At 37.9% G+C, this 24,891-nt stretch overlaps 1 protein-coding gene across 1 annotated transcript in view; it reads right to left on the reverse strand.

The window, feature by feature from the left end:
• LOC107297895 (N-terminal EF-hand calcium-binding protein 3-like) overlaps window positions 1–12,044 on the reverse strand; it is a gene marked incomplete at its 3' end in the record, with an annotated part of 70,734 nt that extends 58,690 nt beyond the window's left edge. The window contains exon 1 of the mRNA XM_015827251.1: window positions 11,874–12,044. Coding sequence (XP_015682737.1) covers window positions 11,874–12,044 — 171 coding nt within the window. The remainder of the gene's footprint in view (window positions 1–11,873) is intronic.
• Between the last annotated feature and the right edge of the window lie 12,847 nt (window positions 12,045–24,891).

Consider the following 24,891-nt stretch of genomic DNA (forward strand, 5'->3'; position numbering starts at 1 on the left):
TCACGTCGGGGTCACCATTTGTGGGATCGCAAAATCCCGGGGTCCCGCTCCCTGCAGGACGGTGGTGATGTACGTTGGCCTAAACCAACGGGCCTCGCTTTAGATCAGGAAACACACGGGCAACATGCTTCTTCAGGTGAGATGGCAGGCAAAGACCCTCAAGCCTCTCCGTGCCTCCCTTTTATTCGTACATTAGCATGATCAAGGGGGGGGTGTACAAAAGGACAATAGGGGGATGGCTCTCCATTGCCATACACAAAGAACAGGAAACTTAAGTCAAGGAGGTACTAATTCAAGGTAAACTTAACAGGAGAAATGAAACTTAAATCAGGAAACGAAACCTAAGGCAGGCAGGTAAGCTTTTCAGGAGAAACGAAACTTAAGTCAGGAACCAAATGGATGCAACATATACACACGTTTATATGTGTGCAGTAGATTTGGGTATGACCGTTCCCCATCTTCATTTAATCTAAAAAGCAGAGTTTACTTTCCTAGAATCTATCTGCTTAAGAAACAAACAAAATTTGCATTATAGCAGGAATGTTAGCCAAAATTCAAGATGTTCAGCGCTAATTAGCAAGATAATCATGTAGACTGATTAATTGCAACAAAATAATGTGCTTCCTTTGTACAAGCTTCATTAACTAAGCCTGAGTCAAGCTGATGCACACTGGTGCAATTGGATGGCACCGGCATTCATCTTCCTGTCAGCTCTTCCATCCTTCCCCCTCCTGCTTCATCTAGACTTGCTGTACCAAAGTTGATACTCAATGATCACCTGCCCTCTTTTCTTCCTGCCCCCCACCCCCACCCCATATAGATTATTCTTACCAGATAAAAGTCATGTCGAGAGCTGATAGCAAAGGCCATGGTAGAGTTATGCTGGCCTGTTTTGAAAGAGAGTGCAGAGAAACATTGTGTTTATAGCTCTTTTTCCTACAAACCCCATAGGATTGTTCCTCTGCCAGCTTCAACTCTATTCCCTTTAGCACTTCCCCCTACTCACAGGTATAGAGCTAGATATTAGCTATGGCCTGAGAGCCATGCTTCTTAAAAAAAAGCATCAAAAAGGGGATATGATATTGGCTATAAACTCACAATAATTTCTTTCCAAAATCTTCTCTCATGAGACACTCTTGGCCCCAAATTTGTGGTTTCCAATAAACACTTGAGTGTCTTTCTATAGGAGACAAGTTCCCAGACTACATTATATTCTTGATCAGGACTTTATAGCTGCCCTTTTATATAAAACATTAAAACTGTGAGTTGAAACACATTTTAAAAGAAAAAGAGATGCATGTATTAAAGCGTGAAGATGAGCATATGACCAATATGCTTTAAACAAAATATAGTCCCAAATTTACTGTCACAGAGTACCCAGTTTATGAAGGTTACAGTCTACATGCATGTAAAACTATTAGTCTTAAATTTTAAAATAATTCTGCCCTCATTCTGAGTCTGTAAAAGGAAAGTAAAAATATGTACAGGTATCTGTATTCTAAAAGACAAGAGTTGTGCATTGTGTAAAGAGTATTGTCCTCTAATCTTGATTTTGGAAGATACTTTAAAATTTTCTTTCAGCGATGGTTTCTTTGGGTTGAATATGTGTGCATGACATGATCCTGAGCCTACCAGATCATCTTCCTCAGTATAAGTGAGCATGTATTAATTTTATCAAAAATGGAATATTTAGTTAATGAGTCGGTCAAGTACCTCTAACTAATACTGTTTTCCCCAACACTGACATGATTATTCTAATGCATCGTTTTGGTGGACTGAAGCCAGTCAATCTGTGCTGCAGATTGCTGTGAGTTCTATAACTGCAGTCACTCAAGTCCAGCAATTTGGACAATCATCCACTGATTCTCTTTGGACAAATCCATTTTCTTAGACAAGCAGAAGTGGATGCCCCAGAGATCAAAGCTCTGTTTTCCATTTTCTTCCAGCTTCCCAGAGAAAGATGCCACAAAAATGCCCTTCTGTGGAAGCTTAATAGTTTCACAGACTGCACAGAGCCAGATAGTGCTCCAAGAAGTTGATTGAACAGGATCCTTAGGAAAACTAATCTTTTGTACTGTATTGTCTCTTCTATCTTCAGAGAAATTTGAACTGAAGCTTCCCTATATATTCAGACCAATTTCCTTGTCAAGTAGGAGGGCATGCATTTATCTCTTTTTATCTGTTGTTGACTCTTTTCCTCCAATTGTTGTATACAGGAAATAAATCTTCACAGTCTTCAAGAATCCCTTTAGAGCTCTTTCTCCACTTTACTCTAATTTAAAACCCTTTTGTGTCCCCACATCTACCTTGCACAAAACCAGTTTTTATGTAGCAAATTCTTCTCTCCACTTATGACAGCTATGCAAAGCAAATAAACCCTAAAAACACAAGAACCCTAGCCAAGGCTTAAAGGTTTTCTTCTGTTTGTCTTTTGTACTGCTAATTTCTACTGTTTGTTTATATTTGCATTTTGCTTGTTATTTTAAAATGTCTTATTGAGCTTTCTAATTTAAAAGAAAACAGAAATTGTTTCCTAAAGAAATTACTTCAATATATTTGTTTATATACTAAAAACCATAACATAACTTATTTATAAGAGATGTGAGGTGTACCAATGGCTCTTTATTATTGTGAATATATCCAACACACATTCCTCCTCATATTTTTCCCCACAACAACAAGTCTGTAGAGCTCAGAGAGAGTGACCACTAGACCAAACTGGCTCTGTTTTATATTATAATATTTTAACTATTGATAAATAGCTAAAATAGCTTAATAAAGCCATATTAGGAGAGGCTGTCATCTTTGAATAATGTTCCCATCTAATTTGTAGCATCTAACAGATCTTAGTAGATCCCCCCCCAAATTAAGTGTGCTTGGACTTGTTTGTACTTAGATAACACTATAAGAAATTTCAGAGCTGTAGACTAAGAATTCAGAAGACATTCTGGAAGAAAGCACACTATATCTGTCTTACTGCCAAGAAAATAGACATGAATTCAGCAACATTTGAGTTTTCCTTGTGATAATATACAGTAACTATTGAAATAGCTTCTGGACCTTTCCAAAAAAACAAATTGTTCAAACAAAAAAAGTTTTCCCCTTCCAAGGAAAATTCACATATACAGCTAGTGAATGTCCCTTCTCCATAACTTCTATGTAGGAGAGTGCAAACATTTGGAAGCACACCTCTTATAAACCCTAAGCCTAAAATCAACATAGACTCTCTGCTGTTCTATTAATGTTCATCCTTATTATACTTTTGCCTCAACAAAGAGGCTATATATAAAACCCCATTATCATTAATTATCATGTTATCTTACAAATATCTTCATGGAGAGAATGGATTAATTAGTCCTAATCCATGAGACAATAACCCTCTGATAGCCATTAATATTTCTTCAGTTTTAGATAATAAAATAGCTTAACTCTCTGTTGATATACTGTATTGGACTGAAACCCCCCAAAGACCCAACCCAAAATAAACCTCATTATGTCTTAGTACAATGTGTTCTCACAGTCATTATGACAATAAAAGTTAAGAGGCTGGTTAATCTATTTTCCTGTCCATCTCTAGCCAACCTAATTTATACCCTTTGTTGGTTTAGCCACTCTGTTTCTGACTAAGTGAACTACTAAAGAAAAGAAAAGAAAAGAAAAGAAAAGAAAAGAAAAGAAGAAAGAAACTTTTATTAACATTTGTTGGTCTGAAATGGTGCAACAGGTTCCTTCAGTTTTTTTAACCACCATAGACTTACATGGCTCCCCTTCCATCATGCCAATGAAGATAATTCTTTCTCATAGATAATTTAAAGAGCTTTCTATAGAAATTGTCTTCCATTAAAAAAAACTCAGTTCTTTCCATTTGACTCAATAGCATGCCTTTATTCTTCACTGATATTTCAGTGTGTTTTGCTAATTTTATTTATTAATGGTTTGTTATTATTTTAATTTATATATGAACTTTCTGTTAATTTAGTTTATATTATGCTTTTGCAAGATATTTATGTACCATAGAAAATATAACTTTGAGATATTGAAATTTTGCATTTAAGATGATACTTAAATATTGTTAACTAATTTAATTTTTAAATGGCATATATCTTTAAATTCCTTTCAATCTTTTAAAATGTCTTCTGTTCCTAAATGCTAAAGTGACTATTATATCAACTGCTACTAATAATTGCTACTTTACTTCTGCTTCTATCCAAGTAAGGTAATTTAATGTATTTTACAGGAATATGTCTATGTATTCAGATTATTTATTTCTAGTTAAGTTTATATTGAATTATAAGCTCATTTTCCATCCCTGAAATTTCTAGAATATGAAACTGCTCAATAGGGGCCATCTGTTATACATCTAAAAATGTTTAACTTGAATTTTGTTGCAATGGAATACCAGTTGGTGAAATAATAGTTATTTATTAAGTAGCTTCTTGTACTGTTGCCTCTTTTGTATGTGGGTGCATATAGTTCCTAATACTTTGTTATTATGTTTTACTCCCTTCCTTAAAATTATTTTCTTTTTAAAATTGAGTCATTTCTTAAGTTATTTCCAATAGATGTTGCCCGGTATTGTCATAAGCAACTTTTAAAACATTTATATGAAAGAAGAAATTATTCTGTGCATTTTTGAAGAGAAATCTGTATTTAATTTGCTCCAAATACCAAAATCTGATAAATTTGCTTCACCAACATTTTTGTAACTGATACCTATTGACTACAAAGTTAAACCAGTTTCTAAAAGAGAGAGATTCTAAAATAAAACTGGTAATTCTTCACAGCAGTGATGTAACTAGAGTAAAATGTCTGAGTTCTCAAAGTTTTATGAGCTTTGCATTTGTGTAGTTAGTCATAAGGCTTTAAGCTATTATCTATATGCATGGAATCAAACACAAAAAACTAATTCACCCTTGTACTCAGAAATGGGGAAGATCCTGTACTAACAGAAGTTTGGAACTGTCAGAATCACTGCATTCTTGTAAGTCTTAAAAGTATAATGCTAGATCTATTCCCTTTGAAAGCAATTCCTATTGCATACAGGAAGTGTAACTCCAAGGTAAATATGCACCAAATTTCAACCCTACATTTATTTATATAGAAAAGTTCATTTCTTAAGTGTTTGAAACATAATGATTTAACAATACATGATAATCATTAAACAACTTATTTGCCAAATGTTCCCCATATACTTATTTTAAATGTGAGTGCAGGAGAATTTTAAAGCTTACATGTTTTATCTTATTTTATTAACAGCTTAAAATTAAATACCTAGCAAAAAGTATTTTTTCACCCTAGACAAAGCTCACCAGGAGTCCAACTAGTAATTATCACAAACTGATGAAAGAATGAGCTCCTATTTTAACACATGAACTCGCATCCAAAGTTACATTTTGACATATTAAAGGAAGAGAAAATAGAGGGTGCCACCATGTTTTTCCCATTGAATTTGTGATACTTCCCCATTAAAGTTCTCTGGTGAAACTTTTACCAGGGTTGGCTAAACACCCACACAATTACAGACTTCTGATTATGAATGGAATTGTAAATGAATTTATGCAGATTTCAATAAAAATTGGTCTTTTCGGAAATGTCTACTCAATCACAAATATCAAGGATAGAACAGGCTAGGAGAAAAGTCTGGGAAAATACAGGCAGACTTTCCTATATAATATTAGATGGGCTAGGAAAAGAAGCCATCCTTACACTGTTATGGAGCAAATGTATCAACTGCATAAAAGTCTTTTATATCATTATTCATTTTATCATATATGACAATTGCAGATAGTCCTCAACTGCTAACTACAATTGTGCCCCAGATGGTTGTTAAGCGAGTTTTGCTCCAGTTTCTTTGCCATAGTTAATTACAGGAGTTATTAAGTTAAACACATGCCAGTTGCCGAGTGTCCAAATTTTGATCACATGACTGTGGCGATGCTGCAATGGTCATAAGAAAGAAATTGGACAGCCATTTGTCCGAAATGGTATAGGGTTACCTGCCTGAGCAGGAGGTTGGACTTGATGACCTCCAAGGTCCCTTCCAACTTTATTATTATTATTATTAAGTGTGAAAAATGGTCATAAGTCACTTTCTCCAGCGCCATTTTAACTTTGAATGGTCATTAAATGAATGGTTGTAAGTCGAGGACTACCAGCATTATTTCTGTATTATTTTACAGTTTTGTAACTTGCGGGCTCCAGGCCACACAGAAGCATAGAAAATATCATCAAGAATAATGATGATAATGTTGGTAGTATAAAGAGCACTTAACTAGAACACATGACATTATTTTCCCAACTAGTATTTCAGACTTGAAAGCATCATACAGAACAATTGTTATTACTTAGTGCTTTGTAGTTGTTTAGTTTTTATATTTATTGGAATGCACATTTTTATTCTTTCCAAACTATTGAAATATTGGAAATAAATTACGTAAAAGAGGTTGTCCATCTGTCTGCCATCACAGGACTTAAGCCAGCAAGAGAAAGATGGTCTCTGAAAATGGCAAGGGAAAGGGGCAATCAGGCTGGCAGCTGTGAGAAAAACATTGTTCTGCATCCCTTGGGGGTGGGGCAGCATCTTAGATTGCTGCTGCTATTTTCCCTTTCCCTCTTGGTCACATGATATAGATTGGGGTGTCCAACCCTGACCACTTTAAGATTTGTGGACTTCAATTCCCAGAAATCCCCAGCCAGCCTCTGTACATGCCATCATCTTCATGCTAAATTTGTCATCTTGTGGACTTCAATTCCCAGAATTTCCTAGCCAGCCATGCCATGCCATGCTGGCTGGGGAATTCTGGGAATTGAAGTTCACAGGTCTTAAAGTGGCCGAGGTTAGATACCCTTCATCTAGACCAGGGGTCCCCAACCCCTGGCTCGTGGACCAGTACCAGACAATGGCATGCCAACAACTGGTCCGCACAAACAAGCAAAGCCCCATCTGTGGGATGCAGGCAGAACACAAACCATGCACTCTCCTGTCCGTGGAAAAAAACTTTCTCCATGGAACCGGTCCCTGGTGCCCAAAAGGTTGGGGACCACTGATCTAGACAACCTGCTCTGTCCTTCCTAGTGCACACCTACCCACAGCTTGCACAGATACAGTATTAGAGTAGAGCAAAAACACAAACTCTCATATATTCTACCATACTTTGCAGGCTTTCCCTAGCTTGGTATTATAAACCTAGATTAGCATTTTTAACCAAAAAGTGGTCTACAAATACTATGAATACAGCATGTCAGTTATTTCCCATAAAGCACTTTGAACATTTGCAAAGCTTTACAAAGTTCTTATTGCCTTTTTTGTGCCAGCAGTTCTAGGGAGGAAAGAGCTCACAGAAATGATCAATGGGCCGGAAAAAAAACTGGACAGCATCTGAGATGGAACACAGATTTGTGTGCCAGAAACTTCCAGAAAGAAATGAATTTTAATGTATTAATTCTCTGCAGTGGTTGAGGTAATTCTAGTTTTGGAAATCACGACCTTATAGGCCTCTCTCTCCCTTGAATAGTTAAATGGTCTAAAACTTGGTACGTCAGCCCTTAAGAAAGGCAATTATTTCAGTGACAATGAAATAATGTGTACTATTCTTAAATGAGGAGGGGAAACTTTATGGAGTGGCACCTTAGACCTTTGCCCTAAACTCCCTGCCTTGCTCACTTCTGATACAATCTGAATCCTACCAGTCTCTTTCTTCATCCATCATCCATATAACATATGATTTAGTCATTGGATACATTCAGTGACACTCCATTACACAAACACAATTTGCTACTGATAATTGTATAACTTTATAGTAATTAGTGCTTCTTCTTCTTGTTTTTTTCCTGAAAAAAAAGTTTCTTTCATTTAGCTGATTAAAAATTATTAGGTTAAAAAAAATACATCTCAATCGATTGCAGTTTATATCAGGTGTATAACAAGTGCATGTTTATATTATGTCCAGGTAAATGTATTATTCTTCAAAGAGCTTCAAGATTCTTCGCTGCAACGTGGCTATGCCTACAAGAAGGAGGTCATGCCATGATTTCTTTGGATGTATATCGTCTATAATGCTGATACCTGGTGGAAACTTGATATCCTTGATAGATTTTAGACTTCAACTCATCATCTCCAGCCAACCTGGCCATTGCAAGCAGATGTTGGAAGTTCTCCAAAACATCTGGATTTTCTAGCTTTTATATAAGCATATATAATGCTTGATTAATTTGCATATTTTTTATTGTAATTGAAATCCCACTTGTCGAAAATGAAACCTGAATACTTCATGACTTTCTATCAAAGTCCACCCATAAATCACATTTATTAATACAGGGGCTACAGCTAAGTGAAAATGCATAAATTGGATTTTATTTAGAATTTCTGTTTTAAAAATAGGGTCAGAAAGGAATATAAATTAGTTGCAGGATGATGAGGGGCAAAAATGAATGGAGCTGAAATATTTCAGGACAGACCTAAAAGACAGGGTGCACTCACAATCCCATTTTAGGAAAGGAAAGCCCTTTTGTCAACCACCAGTTACTCAAAATCATAGACTACCGTATATTTACAGGAAAGATGGCAACTAAGTTCTTTTACCTCCTTTTCTAATATTCCATTTCTGACCTTCCTGGCTTATAATCTCTGCACTGTGTATACAGATACACATTTTGCTACAAAAGTATAGAATGGAGAGTTTGTAGGCAGAAAAGTAAGAGTTTTATTTGTTTTCTTTCTTGATGCTTAATAAGTTTTTCTTAAAAAAATAAATCAGATTTCTATGCTTCAACATTTCAGAAAGCTTGAATGGGAATTACTGGGGAGAAGAACTGCAGGTCAAATACACATGTATACATATACTGTTGACAGTCCAGATTACCCACCTCTCTAAAAACCACTCTATGAACAAAATATAGAAAGCATGCACTGTGCAACTACTTACATCGTGAAAAATTGCTAATCCCTTGTCATAGTGCTGGGGGGTCTCTGTGGCTTTCATGCGGTAAGCATGTTTGGCAGAGAGCAAACACATTGTCAGCATCTCTGTACATGCCATCATCTTCGTGCAAGAGATTTGTCAATTCTTTCACACTGATGTTGATCTTTCTGATCTCTCTCCCCCTCCAAAAAGTTGTCTGCCCCCCTGGTTGTCCTGGATTCAGTGATGGTTAGCTGCTGAAGCTGCTGTGCAAGAGCTGGAAACAGCAACTAACTGAGCACAGAAGAGATGCTTTTGCAGCCTCCAGGCAACTTTCAGTGTATGCTTAAAACCCTCCCCTAGATTGTGCTGATTGGTCAGGATTTCTGATGGGCAAGTTTCCTCTTAGAATCTCATCATCACTCTGGAGCAGCAGACTCAGCAAGAGATTCCTCCTTGGAGAGAGGAGGATTTACTGTAAGGATTTACAGGCCGAGCTTCTGTTTGCTGCAATGGACCTTTGCCTATTTACACCACTCAGCTGGAAAAATATTGAAGAAGAAAAGATTACGAGAAGAACAATCTATGCAGCAGATATAAATACACCAGATAAAAGATGAAAGACTGAATAATCTGAGCATGAAAGAAAATTAAGGGTGCTGCACCAACAGATTCATAGGTACAAAAGGATAACAAAAGCAAGAAGTGGGAAGGGAAAAATAACAGATGTGCAACCAACTTGTGTTGATGACGCTAATTACTATGTCCTGAACAGATACTTCCTTATATGTCTGACAAAGCTATTTGTGCTAAGATCAACTTATGCAGCTGGATAATGTGTCCCATTGGTCAAAATGTGCCAACCCTGAGACAGGGAATGCCACATGGGGTATATGTAGGACTAATGCAGGTAACCTAAATATGTCTTTTCTACCTTACAAAGCATTATGTGAACTCTTCGACTGACCAAACCCATGAAGAGCAATGGGGTGTGCATGTATTCAATATTGATATCCCTCTGGTGATGTTTTCTTTTTCTTTTCTTCTGTCTCATGTGTTAAATTTTGTTGGTTTATTTTAATTTTATATCTTTTTTTTACTGTTTCATGTTGTTGTTTTTTACCCTGAATAAAAAGAACAGAGTTTTTAATAGTTATGTATATACATACACATATGCACACACATCCTATTTTAATCACAAAAATAGTAAGAAAGGGATTTCCTACTCAGGGATAAACCACAAACGGTTAAAACTATCTTGGAACATGCTCGAGACTAGTGCTATATGTAAAATAAAAACAGTTCTTCTTAGAAATATGAAATCTTTTTATTTTGCAATATACTATACAGTATAGCCCTTCTGAGATAACTGTATCTAATGTGGAAAGAAAGGAAGACAAAATTCTTTACCAGGTGGACAATTTTTTTTACTGTATGGCAGAGAATCTGCATAAACACTTCACTTTTTTCACAGTTTTTCCAGTACATTTTGTCACCACAGCAATTCTATGGACTGGGTTCAGACATTCAAGGGAATGGTTTCCCTAATGTCTTTCCTGCTTTATCTTACACCCAGAATAAAGCCCTTGTTTTTATCATGACAATAGTCCCAACCGTAACCAGTCATTTACTCAGTCCTGTCAATCTTTGAAGGGTTACTGAATATCACTTAACACAGAATTTGAGAAACTTCACTTTCTGTTGCAGAGATAAGACTATTTAATCAATAATGCCAGAAGAAAAACAACCTAAAAAATTATAGCCTGTGAAGATGCAAAAACCTTAGGGACTATGAGCCTCTGTGTTTGCCAAGAACCTGCCCTTATAAGCAAACATTTGCTTTTGGGTGAGCTTTGAAGTTCATTTTTGGAGACAATTCCTTCTGAAATACAGTCCAAGTTCTTTTGGTCATCTAAGAGTTATGAGATAATGGCGCTGCTTTTATTTTCCTTCGTTGCCGAGACTGCTGATAATATACAAAACTAACATAGTGAGAAAGTTTTGTTCTTCCTCTAGATTCATAGCTGAGCATAAATATTTTTATTACATAAAATTGGGATATCAGTCACTGGTGACCAAGAATGCAGATTTAATTCCAGTGAACTGTAAATGCAATTCCATAGTTGAACCAAGTTCCTAGTGAGATGGCATGCTGTTCTCTGAAAAGTGAAGGCTTAATAACCATGCATAAGGACTATTTTATTTTGATTCCTTTATGGAAACATGGGTTGGACTTAGTTATATGACTTCTTTCAACTCCAGGACTCTATGGTGCTAGGGTTACTTTTAAGAAATTCCTCTCTTAGCTCAAGATGGTAAACATACATAATACTCCTTTCTCCTCCTCTTTTTCTCCCACAACACCCCTGCGAGGTGGCTTGGAGTGAGAGAGAGAGAGATTGGCCCAAAGTCACCCAGCCAGCTTTCATGCCTGAGGTATGACTAGAACTCATAGACACCTGGTTCTAGGCCAGCAATTTAACCTCTACAACAAACTTGGACTCAAATTACATTCATTTCTCTCCCACCCTTTTTCTTTTTACAATGCATCAATTAGTCAAATTCTGGCAGGTTCCTTATGATGTAAATCAAAGTAATGAAGGTGATTTAAACAACTTTAAATACATTTCTGACTGAACAGCTAATGCACTGACATCAGAGAGTGTGATTATTTCACCAGTATTGTAGAGAAAACAAAAATCTTTCACCACCGGGGGGCTTAGTGTTACTTTCAAATTCCAATAAAACTGGAATATTAAATATTTTGTATTTCTGGAAGCATCTAACCAGATTTAAGTTAGGTCTCTACAGTACTATCTAATTTCTCTGTGTGTGCTTTGATACTCAAACATTTAAAAAATGCATCCTTCTGGAAAGAGTTCTGATGTTGTTTCTGGAATGTATTGGAGCCACCCTCCCTGTTTAGGAGTCACATCCTTGAGTGCACCACTCCTGAGACTACTTGGCCTTTACTTTCCACATTCTGTCTGGTCCCTCCTTCAGCCCCTGGTATTTCTCCAGCTTCTCATACTTGTTCCCGATATTGCTGTCCCTTGGCATTGCTACATCTATCATCACTGCTGTTTTCTGGTCCTTGTCTATTTCCACAATGTCTGGTTGATTGGCTAGTACCTGCCTGTCCATCTGGATCTAGAAGTCCCAGGATCTCAGCCCTCTTATTCTCTACAATCTTCTCTGGAAACTTCCATCTGGACTTGGAAGGGTCTTGCAGATGTTCTTATACACAATGCCAACTACCTTACTTGATAGTGATGTTCAGTATATGCTGTTCCTGCCTGCATCTTACTATATGCTGCTATATGTTGGGCTATTTCTGAAGCCTTACTACACAGTCTGCACCTTGGGTCCTGTCTAGTACGGTAGATCCTTGCTTCCATGGATCTGATATTTCCATGGGCCTGTTCTTGTGCTGCTATGGTCAGTGCCTCGGTGCTGTCTTCTAGTCCAGCCCTTTCAAGTCACTGGTAGGATTTCTCAGTGTCTGCTGCTTTAGCTATCTGTTGATGGTACATCCTATGCAAGGTCTTGTCTTGCCATGACACTTCCTCTGCTTGAACTTCCTCTCATACGTGCTGCTGCCTCAAGCATCCTCTCAGCACTCATTTTTGTGTGCCATCTTAGTGAAGTGCTCCAGGACAGTGGCTTTGAACTCACTGACATTATATAAATAATTTAACTATCACTGGGAGTAAGTCACTGTCAGTATAAAACTACACTGACCTCTGTCAATATAATTAACTTGCAAGTTTGAAAGAGCAATTCTTCCTCTCCACCCCCTCCATGGACTTGACAGGCTGAAAAATTAGGGAGGGTCCCTTCTGAGCTTCTTACCATGTCCACTATCCAGTTGCAGGCTATGCTGCCTCTTATCTGACCATTCTCTTGCCATCGTCTCTGGGCCCAGTCTCCCAAGGTCTTTCCATCATACCATCACACCTCCAGATGTTTAAAATTTCAACTGTCTTAATTCCTTGGAATTAATCATGTGCTAGGGAAGGCTGTAGTAAAGTTTTACTATTCAGGAATGAATTATCTCTCCAATATCTCTTTGTTAATTGTCTGCTACTTTATGTATGGTGTGCTAGCAGAGGAGGGCCATTATATGTAGGGATACCCAGATTCAAATCCATCCTCAGTCATAGAAGCTCTCTGGGTCTGTCACTTTCAATCCAATGTACAAGAAACAAAGGTTTCTTGTGTGGGGAAAAATGGTGGAAGGAATGCTGCTACAATTCCTAGAAGGAAGGCAGAATACACCTAAGTAAATCTTTTTTTTCTCATCAGGGTTTCATAGGACACCAAAGCAATTTGGCAGCCTAAATGCTCTCCATGATATTTGCCTTATTTCATCTCTAGGCCATGATTGAAACAGCGTGATCTCGCTCTTTTCTGCATTGCAAAACTCAAAAGAGGGTGAAGAAAGTCAGGACAATTCATTATTATTCTGGCAGCTCCTGTTGCAAAAGAAAGAGCAAGTAAAGAAAAACTCTGGCACCTAAGTAGACATTATGTGATAGGTTGCAACAGAGCCTCTGGGAGCTGCTGAAATAGATTTTGACCAGGTGGCAGCTTATTTTAGGACAGTAATGTATTTTCTGGTGTTTCTTTAACAATAAGGAACAGATTATGGATTGCAGATGATTAAAAAAACTGGCTGTTAGGAATAAAATTTGGGACAAAGCAGTTACTATGGTGCCTCACCATCTTTAATAACAGACTTATGTTCATTATAAAACTTGGATGTGCAAAACACATCCTCATTTTCTTACCTGCACAAAAAGGGGAAAGGGCTTTGTGCAACTGTGGCTGTCCCCTTGAGGTTTTTGACCTCTTGCAGACACCCCTTGGCTTTACCTTAAGTGATATGTGAGCGGCTCCTGGCCAATCTCTACCCAACTCCTCTGATTTATTCCAAATGTCCTGGAAACAATTCACTAGAAAAGCCGTGCTTCCTTATGTAAAACAGGGCTAAAAATATTTGGAGCACAAGAAATGACAGCATCCTCTTCATCAGTTGCAGTCTTGCCAGGAGAGCTGAGCTGACCCATTTTTCCCACAGTCACTTATCCAGGAAAACAACTGGCCTCGAGGAGATGTGCCGACTGCCATAACTTTTTAATAAAACACCAACTGGTAACCATTAGTGATTACTTCCAGAAGAATCAAAGCATATTGCTGAGAAGAACTCTCTCTGGGAGAGTGATCAGAGTCCACCACATCCAGTTTATTTAGGTGAAGTCTGCTGGGCAACTTCAGAAGCAGATTGCCCAGTGCTCGCTGAGAATATCTGATTGACTTTCCATTTTGCTGCAGTGCATTATCTTGGCACAACTTTTTAGAAAGATATCTTTGAATTACTATAAACTTCTTTGGTTGGTTCTCTTTGTATCCTTCCTAGAGATACAGCAGCCCATCATGCAAATAGTGTAAAAGCAAGAGCAGTTGCACCTTTTGACTCACCTTTACTGTCCCTTCTGGGAATTGAACACACACAGGAAAAAGTCTTCCAGATCATGTTAGTACCTATGTCCACCCAGCTAAATGCTATCTACTCGGATAACTGGGAAAAACAGATGCTCTGCACTTAGCTATTTTTAATTAACCCATCTTAACTTTATCCTAAGAAGGGTCAAATAATAATATACTGTATACAATATTTCCAGTATGTACCAGGTTCTTATCACTTTCTGCAAGCCTCTACCCACCTAAGTTCTATACTGATGTAGGAATGTAGAATAATAACCTGGAATGTAAAAGATTTTCTGTGAAGACTATATTAGCTCAAATGCACGCATACTGCATGCTTTATTTTCATAAAGTACATATTGCCCATGAATTGTTATATTCCATGGGTCTGTGCACCAAACAATAATAAAATATGATAATATAAAACAATCATCCCCCATAGTTAAAAACTTGCTTCATGCAAATGAAAAAATTGTAGGAGCTGTTATATGCACAAGCCAGAGTGAGAAAATGTATAAATAAATGGCTCCTGGTTAATATTCATAACCATCCTGATAATATCCATCAGTATAAATAGTACTTTGCAAGGTAATTTTTAAAACTATCATCCCAAAGAGGTTAGGATCATATTGAAGTTACAACGAAATAGTTCTAGTCATCCCAGTTCTTCAATTGCTGCAGCCTCTATAAGTCAATAAGGGAAACATATTATATAAATGAGATTTTGTGGAGGTAGTTGATGGTGTATAAATGAAACCCTTTCACTTAAATGTCTGTTCACAATCTCAAAAAATAATGTCATTGACCATAGACGCCAGTTTTTTTTACTGCAGCACAATTTTGCAGTTACAAAAAATGTTAATATATTTGATTTGTGATGCAGAAGAATCTGGGAGGAAGATCCAATAAGCAGAGAAGAGGAAAAAATGCTTCATTGCTTTTTGCCCCTTATATCTCTTAAGGAATTAAGATCTCCTGCTGCTGAAAAATAGGGAGGTATTGAAAAGGACCACAAGGTTGGAGAAAGAAGATTCATTCTCTTATTTATTAATTTTCTTCAGTAACCTCCACCCGACTTCTATATTCCCCATGGGTGATGACAAGTTGCACAGTTTTGAAGGGCCCAGCAAGAAGGCCTGTTGGACCCTTGCTCACATTTGTAGTGAAGTGTTGCAGTTTGGTTGTTCTGACAGCAAAGTTCTGAGGACAAGAACTTTGCATTCTTAAGATTTTATGCGAACAGAAGGTAAAGCGAAATGGCAGCTAAAAGTGGCAGAATAAAAAACAAGTGATGAAAGAACAAGAGAACAGAAACGCTATTTTAAGGAAGGTGGTGCATGTACTCTAACCCATCATAGAGTATTGTGCTGTGTGACATTGCTCTATTATTCAGTGAAATCCAATCACCACTTTGATTGCTATGACTAACAGCATTTGCTGTGGCATTAGGCAAAGCATATCTCAATGGACTGTATCTCGGGCCTTTCAGATCTGATACATTGGCCATGCACACTTATCTGCAAGGGGTTATTAGGGCTGCATGTTCTGAAACTGCATAAATTCTAATTTTTCTGGAAAAATTTCCCAGAATGGATCCTGAAAGGAAAAATAAAAAATGCTTTTTGTCAAGAAAAAGGACATTATCTTAGATTTGTTTCATATTTCAGGTATCTTTATACTGTAACATACAGCTGTTCACAAAAATGTAATCAGCCTGGCCTGTTTATTGTCTTTGTAAAGACCTGCTGCTGCCTTCACACCGGAATGGACAATAAAATCCATTTCTAACCAGAGAACTGAGTGGTGGACTTGGGGAAGAGAAAGATCACAAAAATGGAAGGAGGATTAAAAGAGAAATTCTCAGAATATAGTTTTTCAGAAGCTGGGAGAGAAACTGGGGATTCATCCTCCCCAGATCACATGCTGTGACTTTCCTCCCAAACTCACAACCACCCACCCAATCATATTTGTGGGATAAGATCTTTATAAAAAGCTTCCATTATGTCAATAAAAGCTTTTTAACAACTTTTATTATTGTGGGAAGGGGAAGGTTCAGTCGACATGGGAAAGTATTCAGAGAAAAGAAAAAATGAAAGAGATTAAAGATAGAAGGAGAAACAAAAAGAAGCAATGGAGAAAGCCTAACTGAACGATGGTTTTATGAGACAAAAACATATGGACAAATTTTCTTTTGCTCTTATCCACCAGGGGTGTGCAGACTCTAGATATCTTTGTACATTGTACAGAATGTGGTTTGTCTTACAAAGATGGTTGTAAGTGTTGCACATAAAACATATTATACAAAATAAGTAATAAAAATGCTAGACATTTTCAATTCTCTCTCCTAATGAAAACAAGTATTTGTAGCATATCTGCTGGGATTTCCTAGTATAGGGAAATGAGGAATTGCATGTGTGAAATAGTACTCCTAAAGAGACATGTCTACAGAAGAATTGTAAGCTAATTTTGCTTCCATTCAGCTTCTTCCACTTGACTAAGTATATCCGATTAATTGATTGTTCCAATTTATATGCCAACAACTCAAATTCATGAGGCTAAGAGTTCGTATCAGATATAAACAAAACTGTGAAATGTAGACATTTCAGTGAGAAGAAATATTTGAGTGGCATCTCGTAAAGTTTTAAACTGGTATAAGAAAGGAAGGGGAGAATTTTCATATTCATATCCCCCTTAAATGAGATATTTTTCTTAGAAAGTTAATGCAGAAAAAAGCAGTGAAACACCTCAACCTTAATCGATGCCTAACTTTGAAGATTCAGGAGCTGTGTCCACGGAGGTTCACTCCTTATGTCCAGATATTGTAAGGCTTCTGAGAGGCTTAGAACGCAGAGCTGATTAACAGTTTTACAGCATTTCTTGAGGAGCTGCAGCCACCGGGAAAGGATTTTTTCATGGGTGAAAATCCCTGTCTTTCTTCCCCCACCCCAGCCCTCCAAGAGACACAATACCATCATGACTTGCCTTCATTTGCCACATCACACCAAAGGGTAGCTTTGCACTCCCCTCAGACAAACACTGGGCAGATTTTACATTTTTTTTTCTTGCCACAGAAAGAAACAATGATTTGGAAAAAAATTAGGCTGGTTGCCAGGTTTTGCAAGCTTCCATTAGGCAGGTGGAGGAACAATACCTGGCAAGATAGGATGGGGGGGGGGATTCCTCGGTGAAGGCTGTTGGTTCCAACACTGTGAAGCTGCTGCAAAGATAAGAAAGGTGAGACTGATGCCTATGTGGAAGTATCCAAAGAAAGAATGAGTGGTTTACATATCTTTCTAAACCATGGCTTGCTTAAAGCACAATTTGCTGGTTGGTTTTGCCTAATTTGCTAAACTGCAAAGCACATCAATGAGATAGAAGGTGCAAGAGATGCTTCTTTTTGTTTGTTATAACAAGCCAGTGTAACACAGTTGTTAAATTTCGGGATGGAATCAGAAAGATTTCCTGATGTTGCCCCTTTGTCCCAAGTGATTTTTTTGAAACATTGACCCCCATTTCTCCAAACTTCTTTAGCATGAGGATAAAATAAGGAGCTACTCCAAGTGTTCCATCTTGAGTTTCCAAAAGAAAAGCAGGTTATAACAGGATATAACAGTCAGTTTGGTGTAGTGTTAAGGTGTTGCCCTGGAAACCAGGAGACTGTAAGTTCTACTGCAGTCCCACTTCAGGCGTAAAAGATGGTTGGGTGACTTTGGACCAATCACTCTCTCTCAGCCCAACCTGTCTAGTTGTTGTTGTGGGGAAAACAGGAGTAGGGGGGAGCGTTAAGTATTTTCAGTGCCTTGAGTTACCTATAAAGTAATAAAGGGAGGTTTAAAGTCTAATAAATAAAATAAAAATAAAAAATAAAAAATATTTTATACTGTTGCAGTGTTGCCCAAGATGAAGTCAACAGATTGAACAGATTGATAGGACAGGATGAAACCTATTTAAATGCTGAGCATCAAGTGGTGATTAGGCAATGGAGCTGCTGCTATCTGTGATTTCCATTCAGGCATTTCTGCCCAGTTCATGATAAATAATTTCCCCTCCAAACAGAGTGAGATGAATGCCATTGCATCAATTTAAATTTCCTTGGTTGTTTTGAAAATGTCAGCAGCGAATGGAAGCAAGCAGATTTCAATCTCTTTCTTAGCTTCTGACAATACTGGGTCCATTCATTAGTTTGTTTGATCACATTTTTCATCTAGCTGAAGCTTTAAGAAAAAGCCCAAATATCAAATTATTTTAAAGTCACATTTTAGCTGCCCCAAATGGATAATTTTATGCATATTGTGATGCTGAGCGCTACATTGCAAAAATCATAAAAAGGCACAGAATCTGGAGAGTGAAAATCACTTGGGCTTGCTGTTCCAGATGGCTGATTTACATTCTAAAAGCATCCCTAGCAGGAAAATCTCTAGAAGTTAAAAGTACACTTTTCCTGCCCTGACCTTTTCAGTGACTCAGTGACCTGAGGTCTCAGAACCACCTGGGCATTTAGAGACAGAACCACATCCTTCCACCTTTTGGCACTTGCACTCCCCTCCTCTCCCGCCTCTTCTAAAAATATCCCACCAACCCCCAGCCCATGAGAACAGCGTTGCCGGAACAGCGCTGAAATGCAAGACCTTGACTGGGTTCCTTGGGAGAAGAAGTTTTTGAGATAGATTGTATTCTAAGCAGACCTTCCTAAAAAGTTCAAAAATATGGATTAAGCTTAGGTAGAATCAGCAGCAGCTTTTTTATAAAAAACTTGAGACAGAAGGATGTCAAATAGTAGAAACAACACAGCTAGTTCAGGAATACACAACTTGGAGGAAGAAAGAATGAAGAAATTCCAAGGCTCATATTCATCTAAGCTGCTTTTCTATGAGCAAGCCAGACACAAAGGGGAACTCCCCTTATTAAAAGATTTAAAGCAGTGGTGGTGAACCTATGGCACTCGTGCCAGAGGCGGCACTCAGAGCCTTCTCTGCGGGCACACAGGCCATGCCCCGGAGATGGCAACTGTCCCTCTTCAACCAGCCGCCTGCTAACTCGCCAAGGTCCCACATGGCCGGATGCATCCCAGCACCCATGCATTCGCTGGCCTCTGTGTGCAGAGGTCGATGGTGTCAGGCAGCAGCTGCCCCTGCCCCGGCCACACCTTGCCCTGTGACAATGGTACCCCCGCCCTGCCTCGCCTTGCCTCGCCTCACCCCACAGGATGAGCCTCCTGCCCACCGCCCCACCTGCCAGAGACCCTCTGGATCTCCCCCAACCTTGCCCCGGCCCCCACAGGCGTCCCTCCCTACGAGCAATATCGAGGTGATCACGCCCACCTTGGCCACTCCCACTCAATCTGCCATGACCACCACAGCCACGCCCACCCAGTGGGCCACGCCTACTTGGCACCCGGCAATAAATAAGTGGGTTTTGGGTTGCAGTTTGGGCACTCGGTCTCTAAAAGGTTCGCCATCACTGATTTAAAGAGTGGTCCACAGAATTTGACCTTCATCTATTGCTGAAGGATACAAGCCCAATTATTTCAGCACAAGTTGAGAGATTTTCCTCTGAAGCCATATAAAAGCATACGGCCTTAATGGATAAGAAAAAATAATCAGGCTCACCAAGGCTTTCTACTTTTAATCCCCCTTAATATTGCACGCCATAAAATTATTTACTTCCTGCACGTTAACTTGTTTTTATGTGCGCCCAATTAAGGATCATAAAGTAGCAAATAAAATAATTTTTGCAGATACTAATTTTATAGGCTTATTTAACTATATCAGCTCAACAGATTTACAGGTTTTATGCCTATAATTTCTATGCTATTTTAAATTTACCTACTTTTCATTTAAGGGTATATAGTTGTTTTGCTGCATTTTCTCTCTCTCTCTCTCTCGTTTCCCCAGAAGACTGACTGTAATGAAATTTGTTCTGATCTGAAATTCCAAGGAGACACTAGGATGTACGTTTTGTAGAAAATTCATCAGCATTAAAAATTTAGTAATTTTCAAATGAAGATCTTTCGGACTGAGAAGATGGATATGTGATGGATGGATGGATGAATGAAGGGAAGCAAGCAAACACCACCAGTTTAAGTGGGTTGTTCATGGGCAGAGGTGTTACAGGGTGACTCACATTAAAAAGAGGGAGGTCTTTTATTATAACAGAATAACAGAGCTGGAAAGGGCCTTGGAGGTCTTCTAGTCCAACCCCCTGCTTCAGCAGGAAATGCTATACCATTTCAAACAAATGCTTTTCCAATCTCTTCTTTAAAATCTTCAGTGGTGGAGTACCCACAACTTCTGGAGGCAAGTCGTTCCACTGATTAATTGTTCTGTCAGGAAATTCCTCCTTAGTTTTAGGTTGGTTTTTCTCCTAGATTAGTTTCTATCAGTTGCTTCTTGTTCTGCATCCAAATGCTTTGGAGAATAGTTTGACCCCCTCTTCTTCATGGCAGCCCCTTAGGACAAATGGTAGTTTAAACCTATTCTCCAAAGCACCAGAAGGCAGGACAAGTAGCAATGGATGGAAACTTATCAAGGAGAGAACCAATCCATAGGAAGAAATGTTCTGACACTGAGAACAATTAACCAGTGCAATTGCTTGCCTCCAGAAGTTGTGAGTGCTCCATCACTGGAGGTTTTTAAGAAGATATTGAACAGCCATTTGTCTGCTATAGGGATGTACCATAAGTATACGGTCTTCTGCTTGAGCAAGGGGCTGGACTAGAAGACTTCCAACGTCCCTTCCAACTCTGTTAAACAGATATTGGATGGAGAGGCATGCACGTTTCAAAGAACTTGGGAATCTCTGAGCTCTTGGCACTCAGGCTCTGATCTATCTTGGTCACCTGGACCTCAGATTGTCCTTTGATGCTGTGTGTCTGCTCCTCTGACAGTACAGGACAGTCACTGCTATTTTTGATGTTAAGTCTGGACCTTAACTATTCTCATTGCTTTTCCTCTGTTCTGAGTTGGCCTTATTTCCTTGATCCATGGGGATCAAGTATGAGAATGTTTCAGGCTTAATGTATCAGATGTAGCCCAGTTTACAGGAATTAAAGATTGTGCAGCATGGCACTGCCTTCAGCTTTTGACTGTTCTTTAAGTACATTAGGATAATGCACTGTCCTTACAACAACCCTGTTGGGCAGATATGGCTAGAAAGGAAGATCAATTATTTCCATGGCTGATAATGGACTTCACTTCTGTACACCTAGTTAATTTTAGCAAACTCTCAGTTGTTTGGCTCATGTCTGTTCTGAGGCTGGTGCAGTGCCATATGTTGTACAACAGATGAATCCGAGGAAATTTGTTACTCTAATGAAGTTCATGTGAATTAAACTATGTAGCCAAAAGAAGAGGCATATTCTCTCTTGCTAGAGATCTTCAGAGATTGGACCATACCTGTGGGAGATGAGCTAGCTCAGTATTGCACATAGGTTAGACTTGATGGCCTCCAAATACCTCGCAGAAGGTCAATATCTTGTTTGCGTTTAGTCAGGAATAAGCCTAGAATATTAGAATGGGAGTTACTTTCTTTCTCAGTTGGCATTCCTTGTTTATGCATATTTGCAGGGGAATTTGAAGAATTAGTTGTATGTACATTTCATTGAATGTTTTACCTTTGCATTAAACTCTGGTCTAAAATAAATTTTGGATAATTCTCTCATAAAGGTTTGAAGAGAAGCTCCAAATCATTTATGAATGAATGAATTATCCTGTCCTGAAAAAAAGGAGTCTTACACCTTTTTTTTCAGGGCAGGATAATCTATTCTTTCATGAATAATTTGAAGGCTTCTCTTCCAGCCATTGTGAATTCCTGAAGTGTAGTCTTAAGAACACTAAATGAGTGGTAATTAACATGGGTTGATCAATGGTCTCTATTATCTTTAGTAGTTTTTTTATATAATATTAAGGCATAGGTGGCTAAAATAACTTGTTGAATCAAGTATGCTTTATACCTTGGTAGAACAGACTGTCCAAAAAATACACACTACATTTGGAACTGAAATAAAGCACCTTCTGTCTGAATTCTCCTTTTGTCAAAGTACAGCATGCGTATAAGGATGCAATGTCCCATTGTATGAAAGCTAATACCTGTGATAAATTAGTCATTGATGGAACATATGTCTTGCCTTATGTTCCTAATAGCAGGTCATTTTCACATGATAGCTATAGTGGAAGAGAGTTGCCAGATAGAGCTTGCAAGACATCCAGATGATCACTGGATGGAAGCAAACAAACAAACAAACAAACAAACAAACAACAGCTCTTTGTTGTCATCTAGTGATTGTCCAGATATTCATAGTCTTTTTCTGATATCTTATTCTGAAATAATGTTTACCACCTATAGAACCAATTAGAGTCACATATTGTAACAAATGTACATTCATATACAGTACTTATAAAATAATAAGTATTTTGTTTTTCTTCTATTTTGGAATTCTCACCTGGGCATTGACTGGACCCAAGCCTACTTACTTGAACAAAGATTTGCAATGACATCTGGAAACTTCTGTGAGTCTTTTGGAATATAATTGTGATTTGATTTGACAATCAGTTCACTAGGCAAAAAACAACAACAGTAAAGAGCACTTCATCTATGATGATTGTGGATATGTGGGCCATAAACCAAGCTAGATATGGTGGGCAGGCTTTCCCCTCTCCAAAATGAATTCATTTGGATTTTTTGAGTCTTTGTTAATCTTTAGGGTTTCTCTCCCAGACCCAACCAGATGAGGGGTCTGGAGAGTTTGGGGGATCTTTCTTGGACCACTGTGAGGAATATTCTTGACATCTGTAAAATAAAAACACCTTATTTTACTCAGAGATGGACCTGACTGAGCGAGTCCTATGGAAATGACAGGGCTCTGTAACCTGGGAATAGAATAGAATAGAATAGAATAGTTTGATTATGTTTCAGTGGGGGTTTTTGTATGGGTGTGTTTTTAGAACAGGCCTATTATTTAATTCGATTTTAGAACAGAAACTATTTATTTATTATCGTGGTTTTTAGTATCGCCTGTTCACCGCCCTGAGTCCCGTAAGGGAGATAGGGCGGTATATAAATTTAATAAATAAATAAATAAATAAATAAATAGAATAACAGTTGGAAGGGAACTTGGCATTCTTCTAGTCCAATCCCCTGCTCAGGCAGGAAACCCTATACCATTTCAGATAAGTGGTTGTCCGATCTCTTCTTAAAAACTTCCAGTGTTGGAGCATTCACAACTTCTGGAGGCAGGTTGTTCCATGGATATGAATTAATTGTTCTGTCAGGACATTTCTTCTTAGTCCTAGGTTGCTTCTCTCCTTGATTAGTTTCTATCCATTGCTTCTTGTCCTACCCTCAGGTGCTTTGGAGAATAGCTTGACTCCCAAATAGGTTGAGCTAGTTACAGATATTTCTCAGGGACTGTAATTTCCATCACTAAGCAGGACTAGATGACCTCCAAGGTCCCTTCCAACTTTATTATTATTATTATTATATTATTATTATATCAAGTAGAAATTCTGGATTTTTAACTGTTCATGCGCAGTGTGAATTAGTAGATCATGTTAAGCCATAAAGTATATTGGTATATATAACATACTGGTATATAATATTATAGTAACATATTGATATATATATAAAACAACATATTCAAGGTTTGTAACCTCAAGTTTATGATCTAGAATTATGTAGTGCAGTGTATGAACCCAACCACTTTGCAAGTGTGCCAGGAGAAATCATAAATGTCTTTCATTCTAAGTTATGCATCTAGTAAAATGAGCCCATTCCTATGCAAAGTTAAATATTTCCAGAACCTTTGGAACTATCTACATGCTTACAATAGAGAACTCTTTCCCCTTCTCTCCCAATTCTGCATATCAGACAGAGCAGTGAAGCAAAGAATGTACATCACAAAGTACTCGTGGTTTATTCATCATCTCATCTGTCTCTTAGTATTCATTATTTATGGTTGCATTTCATAGTGCATCTTTTGAACATTCCACAGGATCTTTCTCTAAAAATCATTGCACAAAACATAGCAAACTACTTCCCCACAGGCCTTCCTGCTGAGGAAGAGGAAGGGAAATGTAAAATTTGAGTTAACCTTAGAGGATATTACCACTATAAGAATTAATTGATGCAGGCAAAAAAGGTAAACAACTGTTTTCCTTCTAATTATGTGACAAAAGGTGTATCTTGGTCCAAAATTTCATGGAACGCTTTATTTCAATAAACCAGAATATAAATATGGCATTCCATCAATTCAACTCCATCTGAAACTTAGTAATATATAGTTCTAAGTATAAAATAATAATTACAAAATTATATTAAACAATTTTAAAAGAGAGAAGGAAAACAGTCTTGAGAAGTACATGGGAAGTACCGAACTGTGCTTAGGCAATTTGAATGAATTAATGGCAAAATGTATTTCATTGTTCTGGCCATATTCTGTTATTTTTACTCGCCAATCAAAGACTGATGTGGCTTCTAGCTCCAAAAAATTATGTGCTCCAAAATAAGA

The sequence above is a fragment of the Protobothrops mucrosquamatus genome, unplaced genomic scaffold, assembly GCF_001527695.2.
Source record: "Protobothrops mucrosquamatus isolate PMUCROS unplaced genomic scaffold, P.Mucros_1.0 scaffold3575, whole genome shotgun sequence".
NCBI classification, from domain to species: domain Eukaryota; kingdom Metazoa; phylum Chordata; class Lepidosauria; order Squamata; family Viperidae; genus Protobothrops; species Protobothrops mucrosquamatus.